Raw genomic sequence first — 20661 nt, forward strand, 5'->3', positions numbered from 1 at the left:
AAGAACAGAAGTGCAGTGACTTGGTTCTGGAATACTGTTTAAATTCCAGCATTCACTATAAGTTCTTGCCAGACCAAGAAAAAAACAAGAGGCCATGGTTCAAATTCTGAAACTAAGAAGTAAAGATCTAGTACTACCAAAGAAAACCTGCAAAAAGTGGAAGCAGTAGCTATCTCTGCAAATACACAAGCATCAACTTAAGTCAGGGAAATATTACACTACCAAACAAAACCAGTAGAGCTCCAGCAACAGATCCAGAAAAATTGAAAATCTATGAAATGTCTGACAGGCAATTCAGGGTAATCCTCTTAAAGAATTTTAAGGATTTACACACACAAAAAAAATCCAAATAGAAAACTAAATCAAATTTGAAAAACAAACTGAGAAATACGAATAGAAACAATTTTAAAAAATCAAATATAAATCCTAGAAATAAAGAATATAACTGAAGTGAAAAACTCACTAGAAAGCTTCAACAGCAAAGTTGACTAAACAGAGGAAAGAATTAGTGAGCCTGAAGGCAGAACATATGAAATTACCTAGTCAGAAGAGCAAAAGAAAATTTTAAAAGCCTATGAGAATTATGGGACACGTTCAAGCAAACTAACTTCTGCAAAATTAGCATTCCCAAAGGAGATGAGAGAGAAAAAGGGCCTAGAAAGCATATTAAAAGAGTAAGGCTGAAAATTCTCCAAATCTGGAGAAAGACAACAGCATCCAGGAACAGAAAGTTCAGATGTCATCAAACAAATTCAACCCAAAGAGGAATTTCCCAAGGCACATCATAATCAAATTAGCAAAAATCAAAGACAAAGAAGAAATATCCAAAGCATCAAAAGAAAATAATCGTATCATATTCAATGGAGCTCCTATATGGCTTTCAATAGATTTATCGGCAGAAACCTTGAAGGCCAGGATAGACTGGGATGCTATATTCAAAGTTCTGAAGAAAGAAAATCACTATCCAAGAACACTGTACCTAACAATATCCTTCAAACATGAAAGACAGATAAAGACTTTCCCAGACAAATAGAAGCTGAGGGAATTCATCAACACCAGACCTGCCTTATAAAAAATGCCAAAAGAAGTTCTTCAGTTTGAAAGAAATGAATGCTAATGTGTTGGTAGAAGAGCTCAGGCAGGACTGGCTTGTCTGTCATAATATAAAAGAGTCTTGGAAAATGTTTGGGGTCCAGGGTCTAAAACTCTTGTGGCCTCTGGAACACCAAACTCTGTGCCAAAGTGGGGAAGGCTGCCCTACCGTACCACAAATGTAAGCCCAGGGCATAAAACCCCTCATGGCTTGGATGGAATCCAGGGCTCGGGGCATAAAACCCCTCGTGGCCTCTGGAATATGCGCAGACTTGTCGGTTGCTCTCCCAGGCTGGTAAACATGTTCTCCATTATCTCAAGCAGCAGAGCATATTCTATATGCGTCAAAGAAAACGCTAAACTGTCACAGATACACTTGATGCACCACTACCTATCTATCCTCATGTCCTCACATCCTCACCTGTTTACCCCCACATCCAAACATCCTCACCACCTGCTTCTTTGTTTGATCACCAATAAATAGTGTGGGCTCCCAGAGCTCGGGGCCTTCACAACCTCCATACTAGCGTTGGCCCCCTGGACCCACCTTATGCACTCACTCTTAACTTGTATTTTCTAATTCCTTTGACTCCGCTGGACTTTGTAGCCCCCATGGCCACTGGTGTTGGGTCTGATCACCCCAACACTAACGTGTAACAAGAAAACTTCAAGGTATAAAATTCACTGGCAAAAGTAAGAAAACTGAAAAAAATTCAGAGTACTCTAATACTATAAATGTGGTAAGTAAATGACTTATATCTTAAGTATGAAGACTACAAGAAAAAACTATTAAAAATAACAACTGGGGCCAGGCATGGTGACTCATGCCTGTAATCTCCAAACTTTGGAAGCCGGAGATGAGAGGATCATTTGAGCTTAGGAGACCAGCCTGGCAACATGGCAAAATCCTGTCTCTACAAAAACAAAAAACAAACAAACAAAAAAAACCCCAAAACAAACAACTGCAACAATTGCTGAGATAAACAAAATTTTTAAAATGTAAATTGAAACATCAAAAAGTCAAAATGTAAGAGGGGAGCAGTGTTAAAGTGTAAAGTTTATTTATGATATTTTGCAGTCAAAGTTAAGTCATTATAAGTTTAAAATAACCTGTATTTTTTTCTGTATCTTTTTTTTTTTTTTTTTTTTGGAGAGTGAGTCTCGCTCTATCACCTAGGCTGGTGTGCAGTAGCACGATCTTGGCTCACTGCAACCTCTGCCTCCTAGGTTCAAGTGATTCTCCTGCCTCCCAAGTAGCTGGAATTACAGGTACCTGCCATCACACCTGGCTGATTTTTGTATTTTTAGCAGAGATAGGCTTTCACCATGTTGGCCAGGCTAGTCTTGAACTCATGACCCCAAGAGATCTGCCTGCCTTGGCCTCCCAAAGTGCTATGATTACAGGTGTAAGCCACTGTGCCCTACATAAAATAATCTGTTTTAACTACAAGATATTTTTATAAGTCTCAGTGTAATCACAAAGCAATATCTATAATAGATACACCAGAAATAAACAGCACAGAATCAAAACCTACTACTAGATAACTAAAAGGAAGACAGTGTGAGAGACAGAAAAATCAATGGGATCTACAAAACAACCAGAAAACAGCAACAAAATGGCAATAGTAAACACATGCCCATCAATAATAATCCGGAAGGTAAACGGATTAAATTATCAAATTGAAAGACATAAAAAGTGACTGAATGGATTAAAAAAAAATGAAGCAACTATATTCTGCCATAAGAAACTCACTTCATCTATAAAGACACACACAGACTGAAAGTGAAGGTATGGAAAAAGATAATCCATGCACTTAGAAACCAAAAATGTAACAGGAGTGGCTATATTTGTTATCAAATAAAATAGACTTCAAGTCAAGAATGATTAAAAAAAGACAAAGGTCGGAGGAGTGGCACATGCCTGTAATTCCAGCACTTTGGGAGGCCGAGGCGGGCAGGTCACAAGGTCAAGAGATGGAGACCATCCTGGCCAACATGGTGAAACCCCGCCTCTACTAAAAATATAAAAATTAGCCAGGTGTGGTGGCACATGCCTGTAGTCCCAGCTACTCGGGAGGCTGAGGCAGGAGAATTGCTTGAACCCAGGAGGTGGAGGCTGCAGTGAGACAAGATGGCACCACTGCACTCCGGCCTGGCGACAGAGCGAGACTCTGTCTCAAAAAAAAAAGAAAAGAAAAGAAAAGAAAAGAAAAGAAAAAAGACAAAGAATACCATTTTACATGGTAAAGGGTCAATATGACAACAGGATATAACAATTGTAAATATCTGTACACTCAATATTGAACCTCCCAAATATATTTTAAAAATTAAGACGTAAGGAGAGACAGTAACTGCAATACAACAGTAGTAGAAGGGGACTTCAACATGCAACTTTCAGCAATGGGAAGATTATCCAGACAGAAAATGAATCAATGATTCCAAAAAAACACTGGAGTTAAGCTGCATTCTAGACCAAATGGACCTAACAGACATTTATAGAACACTCCATCTAACAGTTGCAGAATACTCATTTTTCTAGTAACAAATGAAACCTTCTCCAGGACAGGCTACAAGGTCACAAAAGAAGTCAACAGATTTTAAAATATTGAATGCATATTGAGTATCTCTTTTAACCATAATGGAATAAAACTAAAAATCAATTACAGAAGGAATGGAAATTATTAAAGTTCATGTAAATTAGACAACACGCTCCTGAACAACAAATAGGTTAAAGAAGAAATTTTAGAATTTCGTGAGAGAGAAGAAAATAGAAACACAACATACTAAAACCTATGAAGTACAGCCAAAGCAGTTCTAAAGCAGTTTATACCAATAAGTATCTATATCAAAACACTAGCAAAACTTCAAACAGACAACAATAATGAAACACATCAAGGAACTAGAAGACTCACAAAAACAAACAAAAAACCAAAATTAGCAGAAGGAAAGAAATAATAAAGATCAGAGAGTAAATGTAATTAAGACTAAATACAAAAGTCAAATGGAACCACAAATGAACAAACCTTTAGCTAAACTAAAAAAAAAACAGAAAGAAAGAATACTCAAATAAATAAAATCAGAGACAGAAAAAGAGACATTACAATGGTTACAAGAGAAATACAAAGGATCAGTAAAAACTATTATAAACGTCTGTATACCAACAAAATGTAAAACCTAAAAGAAATGAATAAATTCTTGGACACATGCAACCTATCACAAATTAACCATAAAGAAATAGAAAACCTGCCAGGCATGGTGGCTCACGCCTTTAATCCCGGCACTCTGGGAGGCCAAGGCAGGTGAATCACCTGAGGTCAGGAGTTCGAGACCAGCCTGGCCAACATGGTGAAACCCCGTATTTACTAAAAATACAAATATTAGCTGGGCATGGTGGCAGGCACCTGTAATCCCAGCTACTTGGGAGGCTGAGACAGGAGAATCACTTGAACCCAGGAGGCGGAGGTTGCAGTGAGCCGAGACCGTGCCATTGGACTTCAGCCTAGACAACAAGAGCAAAACTCCGTCTCAAAAAAAAAAAAAAGAAAAGAAAAGAAAAAAGAAATAGAAAACCTGTTGAACAGACCAATAATGATATTGAAGCAGTAATAAAAATTAATGATACTGAAGCAGTAATAAAAAGTCTTCAAATAAACAAACAAAAAAAGCCCAGTACCTGAAGGCTTCACTGCAGAATTCTATCAAGCATTTAAAGAAGAACTAACACCAATTCTACTCAAAGTATTCCAGAAAATTGAAGACAAGGGAACACCTCCAAGCTCATTGTACAAGGTCAGCATCACTCTGATGCCAAAACCAGACAAAGACAAAATAACAACAACAACAACAAAAAACTATTAGACAATATCCCCAGTAAACATGCATGTAAAAATTCTCAACAATAACTAGCAAACCAAATTTAACAGCATATTAAAAAGATAATGTACCATAATCAAGCAGGATTTATATCAGGGACACAAAGATAGCTTAACCATATGCATTATCAGTAAATGTGACACATCACATCAACAGAATGAAAGACAAAACTCATATGACCCTCTCAATAGAGAAAAAGCATTTGAAAGAAATCAACATCCCTTCATGATAAAAACTCTCAACAAACTAGCAAAGATGAAACACATCTCAAAATAATAAAGTCCATATAAGACAAACCCACAGCTATAATCACATTAAATGGGGAAAAGTTGAAAGTCTTTCCTATAAGAACTCAAGACCAGGATGCCAACTTTCACCACTTTTATACAACATAGTACTAAAAGTCCTAGTCAGAGCAACTAAGCAAGAGAATGAAATAAAAGACATCCAAATTGGAAAGAAAGAAGTCAAGTTATCTTTGTTTGTGAATGGCATAATCCTATATTTAGAAAACAGACTGCCCCAAAATTGTTAGAACTAATAAATTCTGAAAAGAATACAAAATCGACATAAAAATCAGTAGCATTCTTATACAGCAAAAGTGAACAATCTGAAAAAGAAGTCAAGAAGTCAATCTCATTTCCAACAGCTACCAAAAAAAAAAAAAAAAAAAAAAAACTCAGGAATAAATTTAACCAAAGAAGTAAAAGATCTCTACAAACAAAACTATAAAACACAGATGAAAGAAATTGAAGAGGATATTTAAAATAAAAACAACAACAACAAAAAGACATCTCATGTTCTTGGATTGGAAGAATTAAGACTGTTTAAAATGTCCATACTACTCAAATTGATATACAGATTCTATGCAATCCCTGTATCAAAGACTTTTTTTATAGAAATAGAAAAAAAAAATCCTAAAATTCATATGGCCCCACAAATTACCCACAATAAGCAAAGCAATCTTGAGCAAAAGCTGGAGGCCTCACACCACCTGACTTTAGAATATAATACAAAGTCTTATTACCCCAAATGGCATAATCCTGGCATAAAAACAGACACATACACCAATGCAACAGAACAGATAACCTAGAAATAAGTGCACACAGTTACAGCTAACTGATTTTTGGCAAAGGCACCAAGAACATATCGTGGGGAAAGGACAGCTTCTTCTTCAATAAACGGTAGTGAATTAGCCAGGTGTGGTGACACACACCTGTAATCCCAGCTACTCGGGAGGCTTTGCTCCCGAATTCAAGAAGAATTGCTTGAACCCAGGAGGCGGAGGTTGCAGTGAGCTGAAATCGCACCACTGCACTCCATCCTGGGCGACAGAGTGAGACTCCGTCTTGGAAAAAAAAAAAGAGAAAGAAAACACTGGGGATTCTTAAGAATATTAGTCTGGGTAGAGTTTTGGGGCAAGACCTCAATAGCATGTGCAACAAAAGGAAAAACAGACAAATGAGATTATGTCAAGCAAAAAAGTTTCTATACAGCAAAGGGATCAATAAAGAGACAACCTGCAGAATAGGTGAAAATATTGGCCAACTATTCATCTGATAAGGGATATAAGGAACTCAAACAACTCCTTAGCAAAAACGAAAACAATACAACTTACAAACGGGCAAATGATTTGAATAGACATTTCTCAAAGGAAGACATACCAGTGGCCAACTGGTATACAAAAAAGTGCTCTCATCATTTATTACAAAGAAAATGCAAATACGAAATCACAATGAGATATCATCTTACCTCATTTTCAACAGCTATTATCAAAAAGACAAAAGAATAGCATGTTGGCCAGGATGCAGAGAAAGGGGAATGCTAGTACACTGTTGGTAGGAAGGTAAACTAGTATAGCAACTGTGGAAAACAGTATGGAGGTTCCTCAAAAAACTAAAAACATCTACCATATGATAAAGCAACTCCACAGCTAAGTATATATCTACAAGAAAAAAAATCAGCATATCAAAGAGATATCTGCACTGCCATGTTTAGTACAGCACTATTGATAGTAGTGAGACATGGGATCAAGCTGTGTCCATCAACGTTTGAATGGATAAATAAATGTGGTAAATATACACAATGGAATATTATTTAGCCATAAAAAGGAAATCCTGTCATTTGCAATGACACAGATGGAACTAGATGACATTATGTTAAGCGAATTAAGCCAAGCGCAGAAGGACAAATATCTCATGTTCTCACTTATATGTGGGAGTTAAAAAAAGGTTGATCTCCTGGAGGCACAGTACAATGATCGCTACCAGAGGGCGGAATAAAGAGAGGTTGGTTAATGGGTCCAAAAATACAGTTAGAAGAAATAAGTTTTAGTGTTTGATGGCACAGCAGGGTGACTACAGTTAACAATAATTTATGGAACATTTCAAAATAGCTATAAATAGAAGATTTGGAAAGTTCCCAACACAAAGAAATAATACATATTTGAGGTGATGTATATCCTACTTACCTAATTTGACCATTACACATTAGATGCATGTATCAAAATATCACATGTACTCTATAAATGTCTATCAATCTTTAAAGTATTAAAAATTTAGCCAATATTTCAAACACAGAAAATATAATACAGATATAAAATAAGTACATTCTAAGTAAGACTTTTCTAACTCAAGAGTTACCAGTTTATGGCTTCTACTATAGAGAGAACCAATCTCAAATTTATTTTCTCTCTGAAACTACAGAAACAACAAATTATTTCTAAAAACACAAAGTTCTTTGACAAGTTAAGTGGAGAATAGAGACTAATTAGAATATAATAATCCTGAAAAAAGAAAGACTACAGTATCTCCTTGATATCGGTGACAGATAACATCCAAAGATAAATATAAAATCAGGATTATTCTCCTAGCCAGAGGTGTCAGAGTCACTAGGAAATTCAATATTATTTTAAGTAATGCCTGAAAACCTTGACTTTCTTCCTCTTCATTTTCATTGCCAGTATGCACAGTAAGTAGCTGGTTTCTTTCTTAACAGAGATTTCTTACACTCAAATAACTTTTCTCACTTTGAGCGGTACAAGTGAGTAGAGAACAATTTGTTATTGTAGCACTGAATGCAGATACTGGATAGAGGCCAGGCCTGCTCATTATCAAAGTTAGTCACTGATGCACAGCAGTTGCCTAGTCCATGATTTATATTTGTATTTCAGCATAATAAGAAGTTAGCATATATAATAAACTTTTGTAATCACCTGTGAATATTATTTAAAGCTAGTAATTTAAATCCATAAACAAAAAAACAAAACACAAAGCAAAGCAAAAGATATACACATATAACCAAGAATATGGTTACAGTTTAAAAATGAATTAATCAGCTAGGTGCAGTGGCTCATGCCTGTAATCCCAACACTTTGGGAGGATGAGGTGGGAGGATCACTTGAGGCCAGGAGTTCAAGGCCAGCCTGGGCAAGACAGCAAGAGCCCCTCTCTCAAAAAAAAAAAAAAAAAAAAAAAAAAAAAAAAAAAAAAAAAAAAACAAACAAACAAACAAAAAAAAACATACACACACATACACACACTTATATATACACACACATACACATACACACACATACACACACACACACTTATATATAATATACATATTTTAAAATGTTTTACAGAATGAACTAATCTACTAATTATACAACATATACAGTAAATCACAATAAAAAATGTCCTTCCTAAGTGTTCACATGCATATACTCTCATTAGCTTTATGCTTTACCAAAAAATAAGTAAGGTTTAAAAATAAATTAAACTGCAACTATATATATATAAAACTTTCAGAATTACTATGAATTACTGATTAAAATAATCCTCATCATGCCCAAGTGTGGTGGCTCACGCCTGTAATCCCAGCACCCTGGGAGGCTGAGGCAGGCTGATTACCTGAGGTCGGGAGTTCAACACCGGCCTGACCAACATGAAGAAACCCTGTCTCTAATAAAAATACAAAATTAGCTGGGCAGGATGGTGCATGACTGTAATCCCAGCTACTTGGGAGGCTGAGGCAGGATAATCGCTTGAACCTGGGAGGCAGAAGTTGTGGTGAGTCGAGATTGTGCCACTGTACTCTAGCCTGGGCAACAAGAGTGAAACTCCATCTCAAACAAATAAAAAATAAATAAATAATCAATCATCATAATGGAGAGAATGAAAAAAAATTAAAACTTAGGAGGCATTTTAAAGGTGATACTGCTTCACATTTAGATTACAAATGTTGAGAAAGTAAGATCAGATCTCAGAATTTTAAAGAAAAAACTAGTGTGATGAATTACCAATTATGTTAGCTTTTGTAAGTTTCATGCACTCCTCCAATCTCCACTCACATCTAGCTGAGAATCATCCTCTCAGATTTCAGAAAAAAGGAGTATGTCACAAGGTACAACATCCTCAAGGGTGTGATTCATAATGTATACATAGGCTATGAGGCTGTTATAGCCCCCAGAGTATGAGATGGACATTTTCAGCACTGTGTTCAGTCACTATTACTCTCTTCTACAAACTCTAAAACAACAACAAAACAACATAGAAAAGGAGAATCTGTTTTTAAAGATAATCAGCTCACTTTTTGTGAAGGAACTCTCCAGCTGCCACAGCAACAGGGCGATGTGCTGAGTACACCAAGTGGTAAACATTTTCACAGTCTTCATTGGAAAGAGCTTCTTCACTTCCACTGAAAAATACAGAAAGTAACATCTGATCTAAAGCAAATGTTTGTTTTCGGTTCTACTTTTATTTAAACTTTGTAAAGTTCATTATGAAGTTCAAGGCTTAATAATTTTGTCTCATCTTTTATCTTATTTTGAAAGTTATGTTTCTCCTTTTAGTATAAAAGACAATAACATAAAATTCAGAAAATAAAGATTCAACAAGAAGAAAATAAAATGCCCACAATTCTTCTACAGCTTTTTTTTTTTTTTTTTGAGACAGGATCTTGCTGTGTCACCCAGGCTGGAGTGTAACAGCATGATCTTGGCTCACCACAACTTCTGCCTCCCGGGTTCAAGTGATTCTCCTGCCTCAGCCACCCGAGCAGCTGAGATTATAGGCACTCAACACCACGCTCAGCTAATTTTTTGTATTTTTAGTAGAAACAAGGTTTCGTCATGTTGGCCAGACTGTTCTCTAACTCCTGACTTCAGGTAATCCACCTGCTTCATCCTCCCAAAGTGCTGGGGTTATAAGCGTGAGCCACTGCGCCTGGCCGCCTTCTACAGCTTAAAATCTGAAAGCCAGGCACGGTGGCTCATGCCTATAATCCCAGCACTTTGGGTGGCTAAGGACAGTGAATCACCTGAGGTCAGGAGTTAGAGACCAGCCTGGCCAACATAGCAAAACCCCATCTCTACTGAAAATACAAAAATTAGCCAGGCGTGTTGATGTGTACCTGTAGTCTCAGCTACTTGGGAGGCAGAGGCAGAAGAATTGCTTGAATCTGGGAGGCAGAGGTTGCAGTGAGTCAAGATTGTGCCACTGCACTCTAGTCTGGGCAACAGAGCCAGCCAGACTCAGTCTCAAAAAAAAAAAAAAAAAAATACATTTGGGTAGAACAAAAACATACTTCCAAGTAACCTGCAATTACACTGGAAACCACAAAGGTAATTAAAGGTTTCACAGACATTTATTTATTATTGTCTATTAAAATACTACATGTCTAAATTTTTAGGACATACAGGAGTACTTAAAGGTGTATTTATTACTTTAGATATAGATACTAGAAAACAAAAAACAAATGAGCTAAAAGAACCTGGTTCTTCACAAACAGTAAGATGGACAAACCTGACATGACTTATGAAGAAAAAGAGAATACAAATAAAATAGAGGATGAAAAGAATTAAGAAAGAATGAGTCTTGGAAAGTAATAAGAAGATCATGAACTATAAAATTATAAAACTGTGATAAAACATTTTTAAAAGTTTGCAAAAATGTCAACAGTAACACAAAAGAAATAAAATTTAATTAATTAATTAATTAATTTTTTTTTTTTTGAGACAGTTTCACTCTTTCGCGGAGGCTGAAGTGCAGTGGCCCTATCTCGGCTCACAGCAACCTCCGTCTCCTGGGTGCAAGAGATTCTCCTGCCTCAGCCTCCTGAGTAGCTGGGATTACAGGTGCCTGCCACCACACCCGACTAATTTCTGTATTTTTGGTAGAGATGGGGTTTCACCATGTTGGCCAGGCTGCTCTCGAACTCCTGACCTCAAGTTATCTGCCCGGCTCAACCTCTTAAAGTGTTGGGATTACAAGCATGAGGTACTGCGCTCAGCCAATAGAATTTAATTTAGATGGTTAATCATGGAGGAAATAGAAATGATACAGACCTCTTGCACAAAAGAAATTAAAAACTGGCTGGGCAGGGTGGCTCACGCCTGTTAATCCCAACACTTTGGGAGGCCGAGGAGGTGGATCACTTGAGGTCAGGAGTTCAAGACGGGCCTGGCCAACATGGTGAAGTCCCATCTCTACTAAAAATACAAAAATTAGGCGTGATGCCACGTGCCTGTAACCTCAGCTACCAGTAGGCTGCAGCGTAAGAATCACCTGAATCTGGGAGGCAGAGGTTGCAGTGAGCCGAGATTGCGCCAGTGTACTCTAGCCTGGGTGACTTAGTGAGACTCTGTATCCAAGAAAAAAAAAAAGAAAAAAATTGACTGTCATAGCTTTAACAAGAGATTTCTCTTATAGTTTCAAGAAATAATTAATCTCTGTCTTAGGACACTTCTTTCAGAAGAGAAAAAAAAAAAAAGGCAAGAAACTATTGAAAGTATCTTACAGCCCGGCTCAGTGACTCACGCCTGAAATCCCAGCACTTTGGGAGGCTGAGGTGGGTAGATCACTTCAGGTCAGGAGTTCAACATCAACCTGGCCAACATGGCAAAACTCCATCTCTATTAAAATAAAAAAAGTAGCTGGGCATGGTGGTATGTGCCTATAATCCCAGCTACTCGGGAGGGTGAGATATGAGAATCTCTTAAACCTGGGAGGCGAAGGTTGCAGTGAACTGAGATCATACCACTGCACTCAAGTCTGGGTGACAGAGTAAGACTCTGTCTCCAAAAAAAAAAAAAAGTATTTTACAAAGAGAATATAAGACTACAACCTTGATTGTGAAGTTGGAAAAGGACAAGAAAAAAATTATGTCAAATTTACTCATCAACACAAAGGTAAAATCCTAAGATATTAAATATAATACTGCATTTAAATAAAATATATCATGTTAAAAAAAATTTATTCTAGCAATGCAATAGTGTTTACTATTAAACAAGTCTATTAATTTAACTTAGGCACGTTAATGAAAGAAAAACCCCAGAAAATTCAGAATGCAAAGGAACTTCTATCATACTAAAATCTATGACAGAAACAAATAATTTTAAATGATTTCCTAGGACAAGAACAGGAATAGCTATCAGTGACACTGTTACAGTGCTGAAGGTGCTGTCTATGCAATTAGAAAAGAGAATGAAACAAAAGTTACAAGGTTAGAAAAGGGAGAGACAGGTCAGGCATGGTGGCTCACATCTGTAATCCCAGCACTTTAGGAGGTCCAGGTGGGTGGATCACTTGAGGTCAGGGGTTCGAGACCAGCCTGGCCAACATGGTGAAACTCCGTCTCTACTAAAAATTAGCCGGGCTTGGTGGCATGTGCCTGTAATCCCGGCTACTTGGGAGGCTGAGGCAGGAGAATCGCTTGAACCAAGAGGTGGAGGTTGTAAGCTGAGACCACGCCACTGCACTCTAGCCTGCGCAACAGAGCAAGACTCTGTCTCAAAAAAAAAAAAAAAAAAAAGGAAAAGGAAGAGACAAAACTGAACTGAAACTGTTTGCAGGTTATATAATAATCTACATACTAAAATCAACAAAATCAACAAACTACTAGAATGCATTCTGGAACTCAGAACCTAAGAGTTCAAATAGGGTCCACATACTAGACCAACACAAAAATGAAAGGTTCTCTTCCTCAGCAATAACCAAGCAGAAAATACTAAATACTATTCTAACAAAAATAGCATAAGGCATTTCAGAATTAACTTACTAAATAATGCACAACCTCTATGAGAAAATCAAACCCATTAAGACCTAATGATATTTAAAGAAAGAAATCCAGCTGGGCATGGAGGTACATGCCTGCCATCCCAGCTACTTGTGAGGCTAAGAAAAGAGGATCACCTCAGTTCAGGAGTTAGCAGTTTTAATGTGCCATGATCACATCTGTTAATATACTCCCGCACGGGCAATACAGTAAGAATTCTTCTCTTTAAAAAAGACGGAATTCCAGCATGTTCATGCATAAGTGATATAACATAACAAAGTACTTTAAACTCTCCTAAATTTATCATAAAAGTCAATGGAGTTCTAATATTCAAAATCCCACGCAGGGTTTTGAGGCACTTGACAAGTATGTTTTAAAATTCAGATCAAACAAAAAGCAGCCACAAGAAGGTAAGTAGATTTTGAAAAAAAAAGACAAAGAGGAGAAAACAACCCCATATTTAGAACATGTATTATAAAGCCACAATAACAAAGAGCACGGTGTTAGAGCCAAAATGTAAGAGGATTTCAAACAACAGTAGATCCCTGCATAGACATTTAGTTCGTGATAGATGTACCATCACAAAATAGGGAGAGGAGGATTTGTTATGTATGACTTTGCTAGCATATATTCTCTCACATAGATTCTATCTAGGTTTTAGTCAAACCCGTAGAAATACAGCTACAACATTTCTATTTTGAAATCTCTATCATATTAGTGAGACAATTTAATTGCTTTATTTTTTTCTTCTACTTCTATATAATTCCAAAAAAAGCCTATTTGGGAAACTGTCCCTTTGAGGGTTCTTCCTTTTGCAGCCTTCTTTCTCTCTGAGTCATTCATTCATTCTTTCATTCATTTATTTTTGATACAAGGTCCTGCTATATCATCTACGCTGGAATGCAGTGGCTCCATCATGACTCACTGCAGCTTTGACCTCCTGGGCTCAAGCGACCCTCCCACCTTAGCCTCCTAAGTAGCTAGGACAACAGGCATGTGTCACCATGCCAGTTAATTTTTTTTATTATTTGTAGAGACAGGGTCTCTTCTATGTTGCCCAGGCTGTTCTTGAACCTCTGGGCTCAAGTGATCCTCCCGCCTCAGCCTCCCAAAATGCTGGGATTATAGGCAGAAGCCAACATACTGAGCCTGCTTTGTTTTAAATAGAAAGGTAAGTTACATCATTGATATTTTCTCTAGGTAATTTTTATGTGGAAGAAGTAAACAATAGTTAAAATAAAAAACAAAAATAGAAAAAAACAGAAAACACTGTTTTAAATCTAATCTTAAAACGTAAAAGTAGAACCTAAAATGATAAATATATACATAAGGACTATACATAGATAGGACATTAAAAATCCTGGGGAAAAGACATTAAAATATCAATAAAGTTAAAACAGTAATAGATATTACTTACTGAAGTATCAGAGTAACCAATCGAATAGCTTCCACAGCAACATCATATTCTTTATCAAGTGTCATTGATACAATGCGATCCTGAAAAAAAAAGTTGTAAAACCAACTATGAACAGAAAATAAGCTTGGACAGACCTAATATAATGTATTCTGGGATATATATGCAATACTAATGATCGGTTAAATAAAAAGCTTTACTCTTGAAACTGCAGTATCGTAGTCCTACTCACACAAAGGGGATATTAGTATAAATGTTTATAATTTAAAATCTTTCTCAACAATTGCTATTTCCTAAACCCTGTATCAGGTAAGCCTTAACTTACAAAATTACTATCTTTATAAAAAGCTGTAAAGAAAATTTTAAGCAAGTGAGAGCCTTCTTCCAAAGGTAATAAATAAGAACTCATGGTAATATCTTTTGTAAAGCAGAGCTTCACTTATTTATTTCATATGGGTTTATTTAAAGAACATGTAGTAAAAGCAGGGGTCCCCAAGCCTGGTCTGTAGCCTGTTAGGAACTGGGCCACACAGCAAGGGGTGAGTAGCAGGTGAGCAAGTGAGCCAGCGAAGTTTCATCTGTATTTACAGCTATTCTCCATCACTCCCACTACTGCCTAAATTCCATCTCTTGTCACATTAGCAGTGGCATTAGATTCTCAATAGGAACAACAGGAACATGAACCCTATTGCGAACTGTGCATGCAAGGGATCTACATTGTGTGCTCCTTATGAGAATCTAATGCCTGATGATCTGTTACTGTCTCCCATTACCCCTAGATGGGACCATCTAGTTGCAGGAAAACAAGTTCAGGGCTGCAATGATCCTACATTGTGGTGAGTTGTATAACTGTTTCATTACATATTACAATGTAGTAGTAACAGAAATACAGTGCCCAATAAATGTAATGCACTTGAATCATCCCGAAACCATCCCCTCAACCCCCACCTCGGTCCACGGAAAAAACTGTCTTCCATGAAACTGGTCCCTGGTACCAAAAAGGCTGGGGACTGCTGTAATAAAGAATATGAACTAAACACTTATATGATAATGTAATTTGCTAAACTAGCTGTAACTAGCATTTGTAAAGAGAAAAATTAAATAAGCTTATCATTCTTGATGCTTACCTTGAATCGGTTAGTGAATAGTTCCAATTTGGGGAATAATTCTCTATTGGTATATAGACTCTGTAGAGCTTTCAAACACTTCAGCCTGACTTCCCCTTGCTTCAAAAATACAAATAAAAGCACAACATAAGGAGCCAATTCCATACCACAGTTTTCAAGTCTATATGAGGACTAAAATTTAGCTTAACTATTCAACTTACTGCATATTGTAACTCAACACAGGATGAGACTGAACAATTGTATAGTGTGTGTTGACCTTATATGTAAAAAAAAAAAAAAAAGGCACTGAAAACACCTTAGTTACTTGAGAGTAAGTTATGCCTATTTCAAGTATTTATCAACTCTGATTCAACATGTAGTATATCCCACATCATCCAGAGGCACATAGAGAGAATTTTAAACCTATAATTAGGGAAAAGTATGTTTATTTGCCCTTTATGCAATTATTGAAAAAAACTTGATTTTTATACCAAAAGGTTATCATGTATTCATGCAACAAATATTTACTGGATTCATTTTATATTCCAGGGACAGCAGTTAGGAAAACAGAAATAATACAATATTTAAAACAGAGGCAAAATGATACAGTGAAGAGTCCTAGGAGTGCTATTTATTGGTGGAATGTCTTTAATAAAGTCATTAACTTGGAGTACACGATGATGGTGACCAAAATGCATTCAGGATCACCTAGAAATCTAGACAAGTCTCTCAAAAGATTTAAAGGGGATTAGTTTCTATTCTCTAAAAGAAGCTATGTGCTGTAACAGTAGGAGTCCAAGTTCTGGAATCAGACACAACTAAATTTTAGTTCCAATTTATATAATTTATTAGCTACATGCAAGATAAGTATATTAAGTATATTATTAATCACTCTGATACCCAGGTTTCTCATTTATAAAATTACTGTAGGGATTAAGTGCAGAGATATGCTGGCAGAAGTTTTAACAATCAGCTCTGAGGAACAGGGTTCTGAATTGTTCTATTTGCAAATTTATTTAATGTAAATAGTGCCTTCATAGCCAATATTAAGTTATCAATGAGATGTCAATGAACTCATTTATGAAAAGAGATGCATAATCACTCTTTTGTAAGCTGACTGAAGCCTATACTAGCATACCATGAGATGTGCTATGTGATGATGTAATACTTGTTGGTAAGTCACTAGCACATAAGGGAAAGCTGAAGTGCCTGTGGCAGGTCCCCTTTACTGGGATAATTCTTCAGCGTCCGCCTGTGTTAATTGCTAATGGTTCAATATCTCTATCTTTCTCTGGAGAATGGACTACGGTTTACTAGAACCACCCAGCACATAGATCCCTAGGAGGTTATGCTCCATCTTTCCTCTCCCAACCACTCCCCTTCTCTTGCCCAGGTTGAGGCCCATAGCCAGTAAAGAAAGATATAAGTGTAAAACAGCCCAGCCTCCTTGCTTCTGGACAGGATACCCTCTAAGGTACAATTTACTCTCCAAACTTCCCTGTGAGATCAAGCTGAGATTAGACTTCTCCTGAAATCACATTTTCATTACTCTGTTTCCTGCTTTGTCATACTTTCCTCACTTTTTTATAGGTTACTTTTTTTTTTTTTTTTTGAGGCAGAGTCTTGCTGTGTCACCCAGGCTGGAGTACAGTGGTGCAATCTCGGCTCACTGCAATCTCTGCCTCCCTGGTTCAAGTGATTCTCTCATCTCAGCCTCCCAAGTAGCTGAAATTACAGGTGCCCACCACCATGCCTGGCTAAGTTTTCTATTTTTAGTAGAGACAGGGTTTTGCCATGCTGGTCTTGAACTCCTGACCTCAGGTGATCTGTCTCTCTCTGCCTCCCAAAGTGCTGAGATTACAGGTGTGAGCCATCATGCCCAGCCAATAGGTTACTCTTAAGAGTACAAACCTCGAAATATCATGAGCACAAAAGTCCTCAACTCAGGCTTGGCATCCAGGGAATGTGACTTATGATAGTTGGAACCAAGAGTGGTCCTGGGAATCAAGACTTCAATAATGGGATTCTGGGATTGGATTATTGAAAGCTGGATTGCTATGAGGTAAGACTCAATAGTAGTAGATGAAGTATTGATAGTTCCTGATGTAGGATAGCAGTTTGTTAGGATTTTCACTTTTACCTGAAAGGGGATGTGCATTAACTTGTGCAACATTTCTACACTGGAGGGAGGAGGGCAAACAGTAACTGCAAAAACTGTGAAATTGCGTGGCTATTGCTGAGTGTCACTGAAAGGCTAAAGAGAAAATCACAGGGCCAGGCTGCTTCATCATCAGTTCAAAGCCAAGTATTGCCTCTTTGGAAACATTTACCTCCTTTAGATAGAGAACTAATGCTACTAAAGACCAGGCCTAGCATTAAATTGTAAGTGTGACAGAATTTAAGAACTCTGAATCCCAGGCAAGTCTCTTATGTCTAAATAAGAGTTATGATATGAAAAAAGTGAAGTCTAAAGGATATCTGGGTAGATGCAGTGAGAATCTTGAACTCCCCATTTCCTCTAAATTTGTAGGCCTGAAAATATGGCTCATGCCCACTTGTTAGAGGACAATATGTTTTCTCCTTACTCCATCCTTTGTTGAAAGACTACGTGGAAGCCTCAAATAAGGCAAGTGCCTATAGGACAATGCTAGTAGCCCTTGTCTTGATATAATACACAGACCTTCCTCCTGGTCATCAGACTAAGGACAAATCTCAGCACAGACCAAATGGAGAATTTGGCTCCCAGCAGCAATGGAGATGTGAAGATCCCAGAATAGCAGAGATAACATAGCTTCTCCTGACCATCATAGTCAAGGGGGGTGGGAACAAAATAATTGTAATAGGCAGTAATTGAAGGGCAGCCCATAGGGATCTATAGAACTGGCTCACTGAATATGGTATTCCAGGAGGCAAGATAGGTGGAAAGCAAACAAAAGTATTATGTAACATATATAATGAAAGGATCAACAATGCATGAGCTAAAGGCTGATGACAGCTGTTCCTCTGTAAAGTCACCACAGGAACTTCTCAACAATTACATAAGGTAGTATCCATGAAAATACTTCAGAAAACTGTAAAATAACTTATAATGGAAATGAAAATTCCAGTTATGATAACTGCTCTACTTTGGGGCTCTAATAATATTTCTATTACAGTACCTAAATGCCACACCTGACCAAATTCCAGTAACTTATCATTCCTACCTATGGTTATTCTAAGGATTACTTATTTAGGATTATTTATATGAGGGATTCCCTTTAAAGTCAGAAGGTAGAATTAGATTTTTAGATCAAATACTCTAAAATCCAACAAATCTATTCAAGTCTGATAAAGCACTCTACTATGATATGGTCCTAGAAAATAAAAAAAAAAAAAAAGCCTGGTTTTTATATATTAAGAAAAAAAGAATTCTCCTTTGATTCTGAATTAGAAAAAGAATATAACAATTTTCGGCCGGGCGCGGTGGCTCAAGCCTGTAATCCCAGCACTTTGGGAGGCCGAGACGGGCGGATCACGAGGTCAGGAGATCGAGACCATCCTGGCTAACCCGGTGAAACCCCGTCTCTACTAAAAAATACAAAAAACTAGCCGGGCGACATGGCGGGTGCCTGTAGTCCCAGCTACTCGGGAGGCTGAGGCAGGAGAATGGCGTGAACCCGGGTGCCGGAGCTTGCAGTGAGCTGAGATCCGGCCACTGCACTCCAGCCTGGGTGACAGAGCGAGACTCCGTCTCCAAAAAAAAAAAAAACAATTTTCTTTCTCCAAAAACTTGATATATACCAGGTTGTCAAACTTGGTTCAAGACAATATTGTAACTAAATAAGATAGGGTCTTCACCTGTGGGCAAATGCTTCAAGTTTCATCACAATTATCAAGTAAATAGTTATCCAGCTGCATCATCATAAAATTTCCACATGATTACAACTCCTGAAAAATCAACTACTGTCAATTTGATTCCTAGCATTTTAGTACTGAGACAAGCATAACTTCCATCAAAGTTAGAACAGAGTAACTTACCCTGTCATGAAGAGTCCAGCCAACATATTTTAGGTAACTGTCATTTAGGAAGGCATCACTATACATTTTCATCCACACTCCAATTTCTTCAATACAAATGGCTCTAATCTCAGCAATAGCATCACTAGAGAGAGAGACAGAGAGAGAGAGAGAGAGAGAGAGAGAGAGAGAGAGAGAGAGAGAGAAATAAGACAATCTCGAATTAATATACAAAGCTAGAATGCATTCATACTCACTTTCCATAAGCAATAAATATTTCTAATGCTGTTTGTATATATTTGCATTCTGAATGGCCTCCAACTTAAGTATCTTCTGTTTTTCATGTTTTCTATAAAATAAACACTACTAATACCAAACTGGGAAAAAAAGCTTCTATGAAGCTATTTTGGCCCGATTATTGTTTTCACTGGGCTAGACAATGACATTTGGAGTTTTCTGAGAGCCTCACAACTATTAGAGCCAAGAAACATGTTAAACTTTCTAAGAAAATCAGAGTAACAACATCCAAGTACAGAATAATGTTGCTCAAAAGAACTGTTAATCTTTTTTTAAAAAAAATATTATTAAATGGAGTCTCGCTCTGTTGCCCAGGCTGGAGTGCAGTGACGTGATTTTGGCTCACTGCAACTTTTGCCTCCTAGGTTGAAGTGATACTCCTGTCTCAGCCTCCCAAGTAGCTGGGACTACAGGTGCAAGCCACCACACCTGGGTAATTTTTGTAGTTTTAGTAGAGATGGGGTTTCATCATATTGACCAGGGTGGTCTCGAACTCCTGACCTCAAGTGATCCACCCATCCTGGTCCCCCAAAGTGCTGGAATTACAGGCATGAGCCACTGCGACCAGCCAGAATCGGGAATCTTTATAAGCTAGCACACATGTAATGAATTAAAAGAAAAAGCCCACTTTATTAAAGGCACAGGTCTTTCATCTGTAGAAATTTATTTTTTAGGCTGAGACACAGGGAAGAATAATCCACCTCTAGTCACAATGGTAACCATCTTGGTGGCAATACTGTGAAGTCATGGCAGAACAACCCCAAAAGTCAGAATTCTGGCTCATTGCCTAGATGGCTTTTCACCTCACTATAAGTAAGCATCCAATATAACCCTCCTGGGATGACT

General features: G+C 37.4%; 1 protein-coding gene across 3 annotated transcripts in view; it reads right to left on the reverse strand.

Annotated features, from left to right (window-relative positions):
• Window positions 1-20661, reverse strand: part of STAG1 (STAG1 cohesin complex component) — a 418116-nt gene that overhangs the window by 119312 nt on the left and 278143 nt on the right. For all 3 annotated transcript variants that reach the window (XM_017874840.1, XM_017874839.1, XM_017874841.1), the window contains 4 exons: window positions 19540-19663; window positions 15544-15642; window positions 14420-14499; window positions 9538-9645 (listed from right to left, as the gene is read on the reverse strand). In XM_017874840.1, coding sequence (XP_017730329.1) covers window positions 9538-9645; window positions 14420-14499; window positions 15544-15642; window positions 19540-19663 — 411 coding nt within the window. The remainder of the gene's footprint in view (window positions 1-9537; window positions 9646-14419; window positions 14500-15543; window positions 15643-19539; window positions 19664-20661) is intronic.

The sequence above is a fragment of the Rhinopithecus bieti genome, unplaced genomic scaffold, assembly GCF_001698545.2.
Source record: "Rhinopithecus bieti isolate Rb0 unplaced genomic scaffold, ASM169854v2 scaffold_9203, whole genome shotgun sequence".
Taxonomy (NCBI): Eukaryota; Metazoa; Chordata; class Mammalia; order Primates; family Cercopithecidae; genus Rhinopithecus; species Rhinopithecus bieti.